The 12,550-nt window shown below is 36.1% G+C and overlaps 1 protein-coding gene across 13 annotated transcripts in view; it reads right to left on the minus strand.

The window, feature by feature from the left end:
- patj (PATJ crumbs cell polarity complex component) overlaps positions 1-12,550 on the minus strand; it is a 106,633-nt gene that overhangs the window by 18,421 nt on the left and 75,662 nt on the right. For all 13 annotated transcript variants that reach the window (XM_059544011.1, XM_059544012.1, XM_059544022.1 and 10 more), the window contains 3 exons: positions 6,485-6,681; positions 3,867-3,958; positions 1,441-1,513 (listed from right to left, as the gene is read on the minus strand). In XM_059544011.1, the coding sequence (XP_059399994.1) occupies positions 1,441-1,513; positions 3,867-3,958; positions 6,485-6,681 (362 nt within the window). The remainder of the gene's footprint in view (positions 1-1,440; positions 1,514-3,866; positions 3,959-6,484; positions 6,682-12,550) is intronic.

The raw sequence follows: 12,550 nt of genomic DNA on the forward strand, positions 1-12,550 counted from the left end.
AAGTGTAAAGCGCATGGCGCAGGTGCACTCAGGGCGTGTCCAAATCCACTTTTGCTATTTTAACGACGGAAAAACGGTTGGCGCGCCCAGGCGCATGGTCTAAACGGGTTGTCCCTATTCTCTTAATGAGTAATGGGTGTTTTTTGGGCATAACGTGCAATAAACCAATCAGAGTTTCATCTTCCATTCCCTTTAAGAGCCAGTTGCGCTCGTGCCATGACGGATTTGCTATTTCCACAGCGGAATTTGGCAAGTGCAAAGACAGAACTCAGAAATGAAACGGGGCTGTTCCTGTGCGAGCAAATAGCCTAATTCTGATACATGTGATGACTATCCATTATGACATTGTAACACTTTCCAAACTTCATAATCACGGGAAGGAGGCGGCGGGAACCGGCGGACAATCAAAACGAAGCTTTAATAATAAAATAAAAACAAAACATTGCGACAGCCCCTCACGGACGACTGGCGTGCACAAACATAAACAAAACACAAAATAAAGCCCAGGCCTGGTCCTCTCTCATCCTTCACTGTCATCGCTCCTCTTTTGTATCTTTGGTCTCTTTTGCATTGCAATCCTTTAATTTTTTATATTTGGCATGTTTGTGTGCTGCTGTGCGTTGCGTCCCTGTGTTTAATAAGCAGCGTGTACGCTCTTCAAATAACAAAGAAAAAACCTTGCACCAGACTTTAGACCAGGTTTGAGTTGGTCAATGGCGCAGTCTATTTTCAGCCTCTTAAAATAGCAATGCACCAGCAATGCGCCTGAACACACGCCCATGGGCACACAAATTAGCGCAAATGCATTTGCTAATTAAACGACGTGGTGCTGGATGGGAAAATGTGAACAAACACACTTGCGCTGCGCCTTGGGTCGCATTGCGCCGGGTGTATTATAGGGCCCTTAATGTTTTTTTTAATAATAATTTATACATTTGTTAATTGAATTAAAATATATTTTTAAATATTTTTACACTATTGTGTCCTAAAAGTGAAAATTCTGCACATATTTAATGTGTGCGTTATGTGATTTTGGTGGTCACTTGAGTTTTTAGGACAAAACAGGCAATTAATGCAATAAATAAATAAATAATTGCAGATTAATCTAATAATATATATATTATGCAATAATATAATTACTCAACAATTTAATATTAATATATAAAATATATTATCTCTGTTTTTCAATATTCAGTTAAATTAAATTAAAATATTTGTATTTTCTTTTTTAATTATTAACCTTTCGATTGCAAGTCCGACTCTCTAACCATTAGGCCACGACTTCCCCCATTTAACATTCATGTTAAGTAAAGCATGTATTGGACCAATGAGTTTTCATGGTGTTCATAATTGTACTCAATTGGCTCAGTTGGCTGGTGGTTAGGACAAAAACACTGAAACAACATAAAATCAAATATGGCTATTCATAATGTACCCTACCTCACTGGAGTAGAATGAGGAAGCCTGGGAAGGAAAAGGAGCGACAGCCATTTGATTGATAGCATCTTCATTCCTATCAACAGACAGAAAAGATCTAATGTTAAGGTCTGTTCACAGCGAATTCCATGCAATCGCACAAATGTATAAAGCATGTCAATTTTCCACAAACAAACAAAAACATTCACACAGAATCATGATGGTTTTTTTTTCCACCAGCAAAACATCTTAAAGGTACAGTTCACCCAAAAAAAAAAAAAAAATCTGTCATCTTTTAATCAACCTCTCTTCGTTCAAACCTCTTTCTGTTGGCCACAAAAAAGGTATTTTAAAGAATGAGGGTAAGTTGACGGCAGCCATTGATTTCCACAGTAGTTTTTCATACTTTATAAATCAATGGCAATGTTCGCACAAGGCTTAACTGAGAAAAATGAATCCCATCCTTTCAACGACGCCAAAATTGGTGCCGCTCTCTCTACTTCTCATGTTCCCACATGGCTCTTGGCAGTTTTCTCCGCTCAGATCGATAAGAAATGATGGGCCAGATAAATTGAGATGTTGCGCCATGAATCCTCAGAGCCTCTTTTTCAAGATCTTAGGGTTGACGAGTAATATCGCTCCCTACATCCCTGCTCCTGTTCACCTTTGTATTATTGTCTTTGCGCACTAAATGACCCATTTCCAATTACAGGTTATGTGTTTGTTTTTTTTCAAGGTAAAGTCGAAGCAGAAACGGTCAATCCTCAGCTTGTTTCCAAATAACCCCTTCTGAAGGAAGATCAAAAACACCAAATCAGAACTAACTAGTATTGATTTTGTCCAGCTATGAAATCCCCTCACTAGAAAACTTGGAAACTGGCCACTATTTTGGCATTCGCGGCACAGGTGGACACGGTTCAGTCTTGACCACTGGCCAGTTATCTTGCCATGGCAACATGCTTTTCTCTATTGCATTCCATTATGTGTCGCTGAATGACTTTTGACACAATACAAATAATTTATAAAGGATTTCCGAACAGTCTCAATTACAGACCAAACTGTCGCAATAAAAGATGCAAACTGTGTGTCCATTAAAGCAAATCTATTACCATTCAGTAGCATGTTAATGTGTTTTGATAGATGTAATCTGAGCTGCCCGTCTATATTTCTTGGACTTTTAATAATTATCTGCAGACAGCAAGGAGATACTGGTGTCTTTACACAGCCGTTATCAGTGAAACCAGACAAAACAACCAGTCAAATAAAGATCAAGCTAACAAATACTCTTATAAAACACAAGATATGAACAGAAACAGATAAGTCTATGATTACACCTACAATGACAGAGTAAGTGTTCGTTTATGACTAACTTATTGGCTGTGCTGTTTTATAACCATGTACTGCACTGCAAAAATCCTCTAAAGCTTTCAAAAAATGTTTTATAGGTGACAGCAGTTCCAGTTTATTACACACACATATCACACACTATATCTTGATGGGAGGACATGTTAACTCCAAAACAGTTTTTCCCCCCACTGTCATTAATAGTTCTTTGTTATATGATCACAAAAAAAAACTATTTTTTGTATCACTAACCCAAAAAGGTATAATGGGGTCGAAATGACCCATATTCATTTCCTATGGAATTCTGAGTAAACATAGTATTTTTGAATACTTTTTTGTCTGATATGCAGCGTTAGTATGCTGCTACTCATGTGATACTGCTCATGAAAACTGAACGATATTATTCTTGAATTTAGTTCAATTAATTTATATATATATGAACTGAGAGTGGAATATAGAGGGATTATTTTAACACAAGAAATTTGCTAAGTTTATTATTTGTTAACAACCAATATACAGACATAACAGCATTTACATTTGGACCCAGAGAAATGGCTTTCTCTTAAAGCATGTTCACTTCAGATGGGAATGTTTAACAAAAGTGCTGGCACCGACTCAGATTGCTTCAATCCTACACAGACTGCCACTGCCTCCTTGAAAAGCCTGCTTTATGATCCTAATTAGCCACGGTGCCTTGGGTTTGCAGCTTGATCAAGGAGTTTGGACTGGAGAAAAAAAATGCAATTCATTTGTATCTGGGCAAGTGAGATTGCTTGGCTTGCGTAATTGCAAAGAGGAAAGAACGGCAGTTTCTGCGAACATGCTGATTCAAGCTGAAGACTGACAATAATTCACAACATTTTGAGCTTGTTATAAATATAAGAGCTGTAAATGAATCAATAATTAATAACGATATTATTCTTGAATTTGGTGCAATTAATCACACATTTCAAAACTCTGGAGGAATAAACTAACACATTATAATAAATGTATGATCTCATTATTTTTAATGAGCTAAAGAATTCATGATAAAGCTGAAATGAGAGTCATATCTTAGTAATGAGCAGATGACAGTAGGCTGAGGGTTGTCTCTGAGGGTCTCTTACCTGACCAGGACGAGTTTGACCTTTGAAGTGGCGCTTTTTATTATGGCCGATGCATTCTGGTGGCTCCTGCCGTACAGCACCTGGTTGTTTATCTGATGGAAGCACAGAAAATTCTGTCAGCACAAGACAAAAAACAAGACTTGTCAAAGAAAACTGTCAAATGATAAACACTGTAGTATTATAACATTTTATGATCAATTTAAATGGCCAAAAAAAAAGTTACAACTTAGAAACTTGGCAAAAATGACAACAAAACAACAAATTAAATGTGTGGAAATTTAAAAGGTGAAACTGAGAAAGTTGGGGGAAATGGTAACAAAAAACAAAACAAAAAAAATTTAAAAACTTGGATAAATTGGCAAGAAAAAAAAAACCTTAGGGGAAAATGGCAACAAAGATAAAATGAAGATTGTTTGTCAAATAAACAAAAAATAAAACGTGTGATTTCAAAAGGCGAAACTGAGAAACAAAAACAAAAAACTAAACTTACAGTAGTAAAATAGAGAAACTTGGGGGAAATGGCAACAAAACAAAAAAAGAAAAACAAGAGAATACGAAAGGTAAAATGGCAAAACAACAACAACAAAAACTAAACCAAACCTCAAAACAAAAAAGGTAAAATCGATAAACTTGGTGGACATGGACATAAAAACAAATAAATAAAAATAAAAAAAAATGGATAATTTAAAAAGGTAAAACAGAGAGAGAACTTGGAGAAAATGGCAAGTTTCAATACCTAAAATTTTCATTTTCCCAAATATATTCATTTAAATTTAATCCAAAATCATAAGTTTGGAAAACTCTGTGTGTCTGATATGACAAATAACATGGACAACAACATTTGAACACAGAGGACCACATCCAAAACCTGTGATAATTCCATGGCACTTTTTTTTGGTAAGAGATTGCTCTGCTGAACCTTTTACGAATAGCCACATCTGAGTTTGCGAACACGTATTTGAGACAGTTTGACTTTAGTCTCCAATCACCTGAGACAGAATCATTAAGCAGGAGCACTAGTGGATCGTGACTAATGCTGCAGTGTGTTCACGCCTAATGGAGATAGATATTAGACAAAGGTCAGTAAGCACGGCTTCACTGGCCCCAAACTCCACACAGAAATACGGCATTCGTACGTGTCGACCAAATTACTAAATCGATAGGCAATTCTGAGGAAATGAACGTGGAAACCAATGTGCCACCTAGAAGGGAAAAGATCAGGGAATTTATTGTATTTATTTTATATATATGTATATATATATATATATATATATATGTATATATATATATATATATATATATATATATATATATATATATATATATATATATATATATATATATATATATATAATTATTTATTTTTTTATATATATATTATATTTTTAAATTATTCACATTTTGTCACAAAGTTCTATATTTATAGGAAAATTCAGTTAAAATTAAAAATCCAAATTCAACTTCCTATGGGGTTTGGCCAATTCAATTCAAAGTCATGAATAAAAACATTAAAATAGTCCATGTATAAAAACATAAAAGTGACCTGGCGTTATCAGTGTTTCACCTCGCAATGAATTATGTCTTATGGTGAGGCTGTGGGGTTGAAAGAGTTAGAGAAACACTTGGAGAGATAAAGCGAGTAGAAGAGGAAGGCAGGGAAAGTGATAAAACACAGACAGAGATAGTGAAACTGAGGGCAGGTGGCTTCATTTGAAATTCATCCGGCCATCTGAGGCAAAACCCTACTCTCTCGTTTGCACATTTATAGCTCAGGAACAGATACAAACAGATAAAGACAGAGATGAAGGAACCAGCTGATCCACATCCAAAACAGACAGCCTGACCACCACGTCCCTCGAGACTCAAAGAGATGTTCCTGTATAAGACTGACCCAGACGACCCTTGAGCCCCATGCTTCATTCAGCATTAGACCAGAATGAGAATGAAATTGATGGAAACCACCATTTCTCCCTTTGGATTACAAGGGGCTCAACAGGAAAATGCTATTACCTAGAGAAAGAAAAAAATGAAAGCGAGAGAACTAAATCCTGAGAACTGACCCACAATTCCTCACTGGGAGCTACGTAAGAGTCACTTTGTAAAAAAGGCCAGGAACACTTTGTTTTAATACATATTTTGTACTATTATTAATAATTTATATTAATTGAGCAATATACGTCACTGACTAATATTAATTATATATGATATTAATTATATATCATTAAATAAAAAAAGGCACATTTAATATTAATGAGCAGCCTATATTTTGTATATACACAAGTAACTTCTTTCCAGTGTACAAACATATAGATAGATATATGATAGACTGATCAAATAAATGACAATTAAAATTAAGAATATGTAAGTCACATCATTAATAAAAAAATATCATAAAACTGTAATTAATAATTATTATACTTAAAATATAACATTAATAATTACATTAATAATTATTAATATTATTATAATTGGCTACTGATTAATTAACCAATGCGTATCAATTATAAAGACGCTAATAAATCATTGATTGTGATTTATTTATTACTTTTAGAAATACTGTTCTAAAACTTAAAGATGTTCACCACTCAATCACTTGATAGTGTGTTTGCACGTTTCACCTCCAACAGTTCGTCGCCCACTTTGATGCGCCCGTCTCGGCTGGCCGGCCCTCCGGCGGTGATCCCCACCACGAAGATGCTCATGCAGGAGCGATCCCTGTTCCCGGCCAGACTGAGGCCCAAGCCATTCCGATCTTTCTCCAGTTCCACGATCAACAGCTCTCCTGGCAGGTCCGCATACCTCTGCCTGATCACCTCTAAACACAAACGAGAAGAAAGGACATGTCTGACAGGGAATATGACTGGAAACAAAAGCAATTACTTTCCTAGAGGACAAAGATAAAGGTATTGTTTACACGAATGTCTATACATCAGTAAACCGTATTGACACACAATCTGAAAAGCCCCAAGGCACAGTGAGCAAAGCTTCTCTAATTTTGAGAACGTCCTTGGTATGTCATTCGGGAACTAAGCCTAGCACAGCTTGAAATTACACATTAAGTCACCATATGTAGTTCTTTCTAACTTAAGACCAATCCAAATCTAACTTAATGCTTGCAGTCAAATGTGGCGCCCAACGTAGGGTCATTTTGAATGCCTTAAGATAACTCTCCATGCCTATGGCCATGTACACAATGCAACTAAATTAATTAAAAGGTCAATTTACCTTTTAAAACTTAATTCTGTTCTGTACATACACAGTTCAGTAATTAAAGCAAGTGACAACTGCATTCTACAAATGAATTGACTCTCTAAAAATGCAGGTAGTGACAACCGAATGTAAATAAATTCTACATCGTGTGTATGGAACCGAACTGAAAAACTAGTTGTTAACGACGTATTTAAACATCAGAGTCTTTTCTGTATGTGTGGTGTGATGAATCAAAGGGCATAAAAAGAAAAAAAAATCTAATAAAACAAGCCCATAATAAACTAAAATCCAAATGTGCTATCTTGGAAATAAACCACATACCAAAACAGAGTGACCTACTTCATTAACTACATAAACTGGATCAGTTTATGAGCAGAGCCCAAATATCAATCCCAAAGATGCTTAATAAGTGTTGCTTATAATGAGTGGACATGGCAACCCTTCAAAAGTGCGTTCTGAGAAAGCAGGCTTCCAAAGATAAACAAAACATGACAGCTCTGTCGAAGGTGGTTTAGGTAAAATAGCTGAACATAACGAGCCTTTGGTCATTTTAATATTAAATTGAGTATACCAAACATGCTTGATAGCAGAATGCTGCTTTACCATGGTGTCAATCATCATAGTTTCGAGAGTGAGTTCTGCTCCATTCACATATAAAATGATAATTTAGAGAATTCCCTAACGTATTTAAATGCAGTTAACACTCCTGAAACTTAACAGTGTCCATTTGACCTATATTACTTAGAAATAACTAACAAGTCAAAAATGTCCACGAGCTTTGCATAGACAGGAATTTCTAGAGACCTTTGGATTGCAGAGGTTTGAGTAGATTAATTTTTTTTCTGACAAGAATGAAAAACCGATGCATTTCGGGTGTTAGAGATTTTCCAGGTTGAGTGGAGAACGGAATTGAATCTTTTACAGCTCACGGCTCATGTGATATTACATCGAGACTTACAGAGCTCACGTAATCGATTCATGGCCACCTGCCGATAAACGGCTGAGAGAAAGACAGAGCAGAGCCTGCAGCATTTAATCGCCATAAACGTTTTAAACCGTGGCATATTAATCTCAACAAATCAGTCCTTAGTTGACCTAACTAGCTCAAATCAAAACTAGGCCTGGTTCATCCTGAGGCACTTCCTGCAAAGGGGACAAAAGTGAAAGTCTCACTTTGCTTTTACCTATCTCGCATCTCTCAGAAGTCTGTATTATATGGCTGTGATTGAAATGGGGGCTGAGCCGGGACTGACTGGACTCTCGAGCATCGGGAACATCTGATAATCTTCCAAGCCAGCTGCTTCTCATGAATCTCAAAAGACTTCAACGGTTGAAGAGATTTTTTTTGAGGATTCTTCAGTTTTTATGCTATTAAAATTGAGTGTAGTGCTGCTGGTGGCCATAAAGAAACAAAACACTTCAGAGGGAGATGATTCGCTGGCACTTTTGAACCACAGCGGACCATCAGTTAGGACTTTATTGATGAGAAACAGTGAGGGAACTTCACAAAACGGAATCAAAGAAAACCAGGCAATTTGTTGGCTGGTTTCAGACACCTAAACAAAATGAGGCCACTGGCAGATGGTCGGTGAAGATGTTATATACTTTTAACAACTTTTTTCTACCCTTTAAAATGTTTTCCAAACTTCAATAATCCCATGTGACACTTACCGAGACTCTTTAAAGTGCAGTAGTTTCAGTAGTCATTTTGATTAAAACCACAGCTGTCGCATGTCTGTGACCTTTTGAATCATGAAAGCTCATCCCTGGTTGCTTTTTCCTGCGTAGTAGCTCACTGGGGGCTCATTGAGAGAGCGCTACTACCATGTGAGAGGCCTAATTAAAAGCTTTAGGACTGTAGGAGTAGCATTCAACTTTGGCAAATGGATGAAGTGAGTGTTGTACCTCCTGTCAGAACAAAGAGAACAGGTAGGACAGCCTATTGTAGCCCTTGGACTAAGGAATATGAGTAATTTATATCGTCCACTATGGAAACCTGTTTCCGCCACTAAATAAAAGAAAAAACAAAATAATTGCGACTTTTTCTCATAATTAAGACTTTTTTTCAGAATTGTGATATAAACTCGCAATTCAGAGTTCATACTGTAACTCGCATTTCTGACTTTATAACTTGCAATTCCGAGAAAAAAAGTCTGAATTGTGAGATATAAACTCGCAAATCAGTGAAAAAAAGTAAGAATTTATGACAGTTCATCTCTCGCAATTCTGACTTTATAACTCTCAATTTTGACTTTGTTTGCAATTGCATGTTATAAAGTCAGAATTGTGAGATAAAAAGTCGCAATTACCTTTTATTTTATTTATTTTTTATTAATTTTATTTTTTATTCAGTGGCAGAAACGGGCTTCCATAGTCTACAGATAAAATAAATACATAGAAATACATTTACACCACTTAACTTAGCGATTTCTATCAGGATGTAAAGGGAATTTCAACCAGCATAGAATTTATTTTTTAACCAATTCACCTACACTGCCTTTCAGAATAAATTTACACAAGAATTTTCTTTTTGGTGCATTACTAATAATATAATCTTTTACTTTTGTGATGAACACATATTCTGTCAAATATGCATGTACCGTATTTTCCGGACTATAAGTCACACTTTTTTTCATAGTTTGGCTGGTCCTGCGACTTATAGTCAGGTGCGACTTATCAAAATTAATTTGACATGAACCGAGAGAAATGAACCAATAGAAAACATTACCGTCTACAGCCACTAGAGGGCGCTCTATGCTGCCAGAGATGCTGCTCAGTGCTCCTGTAGTCTACACTGAAAACATATAGCACCCTCTCGCGGCTGTAGACGGTAATGTTTCCTCTTGGTTCTAAATAAATGCAACTTATAGTCCAGTGCGACTTATATATGCTTTTTTCCTCGTCATGACGTACTTTTGGACTGATGCGCCTTATACTCAGGTGCGACTTATAGTCCGAAAAATACGGTAATGTATTGATCTACATCTTTATTACTTTGTGAGATGTGTTCTCATTATACTTTCTGAATGAGCAATCCTTCTTACCAACCAATACAAGGGCTCAAATTGAACTTGAGATATTTAATATTTAATAACTTATTTCATACATCTCACACCAGGAATTTTTGGAGGTCAGTGGTTCAACAATAACCACTCGATCATCAATCAATGGTTTACATTTCTATTTTGAGTATGATTTTAGGTTCTAATCCACTGTGATACATGCACATGCACATAGAAATCCTAATTATGGTTTATACTACAGCACTTTTAAAACTCCTGAGCTTAGCATCTAGGCTGACATACAGTCAGAGGTTCGACTATCATCTGAAACCTTGGGCTTCATTATGCATTCAGCTAAACCTGCCATTTTATTGATCCAATATGTTGCTCCATAACAAGCTGATCATTGACAGTCAGGTAAGAGGTGTATAGATCATCGGCATCAGGATACATCACATGCTGATAGAGGTGGAAACAAAAAACCTAGGAATTGTAATTTGATAAGACTCCATGGAGGATGAGGAAATGAAAGATCAATGCAGGCGAACTTTAGACCGACAGCGAGAGATGACTACAGTGAAATAAAGGAATGCTGTGCAAGAAAGAAAAATTAAATGAAAAAAAAAAAACTATTAACGTGAAAGCAAATATTGACCTAAGATTTGAATGACCTTGAGGCCGTTGCACCGTCTACTAAAGGAGAAACAAGGGAAAATGTCTCCTTGAGGACTGTGAAGGTCATCTTCAAGATTTTATTCTGATTGAGAGGTGTTTGAGGACATTCTTGATTAGATTATGAATCATGTAGCAGCTCACGCATGCAGCACTGGCTAGTTATTAGAGGTCAGACAGCAATTCAGCAAGCAGAATCGACTGGGAGAGATCTAAGGGTTGAGGTTTTCCTGATTTTATGGTCTAGTTTCTGCTGGTGGATGCTGTAAACTTCTTAACTTCTGTATATATATATATATATATATATATATATATATATATATATATATATATATATATATTACACACACAGATACAAACACATTATAGACCGATCCAGGAAATCAGTAGGTAGGAACTCTGAATGACCAGGTGCTCAAACAGGAATCTGGTGACCCATCAGGGCATCATTCAGAGAAAACGAGGGAAAAATAGAGAGCGCTTTGCTAATGCTGGCCATTCATCATTGTCCAGACCCTCATCACGGGTCGCCCTCCATCTTCACCGAGGGGGAAGACGTGGCAGAGAGATACTAGCGTAAGCTCAAGGACTTTGCATGCCAGACGGTTTGCATAAACTACAGTAATGAGAAGGGAACATGGCCTTATTCAACTGATTTACTCCATTGGACAAATGCAGCACAGAAACTCAATAGCACGGTTTCTCCCTATAGTCTTATTTGTTCAAGAAAAACTCTTCTGTATGGCATGTACCCCAACTAGGTCACTAAAATGTGATTTTACTGTGGTTCCAATACTGTGTGTGGTCATTCTCTATGTATATCAGCAGTACTCAACCTTAATTTATTTATCTAAATTTTTCATTTAGCAAATGCTTTTATCCAAAAGGACTTAAAACAAAGAGGCAATACAAAGCTTTAATTTTGTTCATGGAAATTACAGGCTAGACAAAACACGTGAAAGTGAGGCAAACACTAGTGCACTGAGAAAGTGTATTAACAATTAGAACAACACGATATGGTTTATGATCGAGAAATGTTAACTTTCTAAAAAAAATAACATTTTTAATGCTAGAATTTAGGCATCACAAAATACATTCACAAAATGAAAGTTTCATTTTAAGATTTGCTAAAGATTACATTTAAAAGTAGTAATAAATCATAAAAAATTAAAAAGAGGAAACATGCATTAGCAATTAAATAATAAAATTTTTAAAAAAAAAATAAAATATATATATTTTTTTAAGTCTGTAATACCTTCTGAAAACCACCTGCAACCAATATGATTTGTAATGTTTGAGCACTTCTCAATATAAACTTCCTTATTTGTCATATATCTTCAGACAATGTTTTGATAAATATGCAACTCGCGCACCAAATTATCATATCTTACAATTACAAAGATATAATAAAATAATACTATAAAATAACCTCAACCTGCAGACTGAAAGTTTAGGAACCACTGCTTGCATGTAATCATGTAGTTTTTCACCCAGTAACATAACAGCTATCTTGTAAAGCAGTGTAATACAAACTGCTTATTTAGAATCCAAGGTTTCATAAGGCGTCTTATTCTAAATGAAGAACATCTCTGTCTGCAGTGGTGTGATTCCAGAACAGCAGTCTTTTATCAAAGTCTCAGGAGATAACATCACTCCTTACCACCTTCTTTCACGGCTGATGCCTTCAAATCGATCTGCTTGCTCAAATCAAGGCTATATATTGCATTGCTGCATCTGTACAGATCATAACAGTTGTTAACTCTCATCTCTCTCAAAGGGCTGCTGATGAGCTACAAAGCT

This window comes from Carassius carassius, chromosome 48 (assembly GCF_963082965.1).
Source record: "Carassius carassius chromosome 48, fCarCar2.1, whole genome shotgun sequence".
NCBI lineage: Eukaryota > Metazoa > Chordata > Actinopteri > Cypriniformes > Cyprinidae > Carassius > Carassius carassius.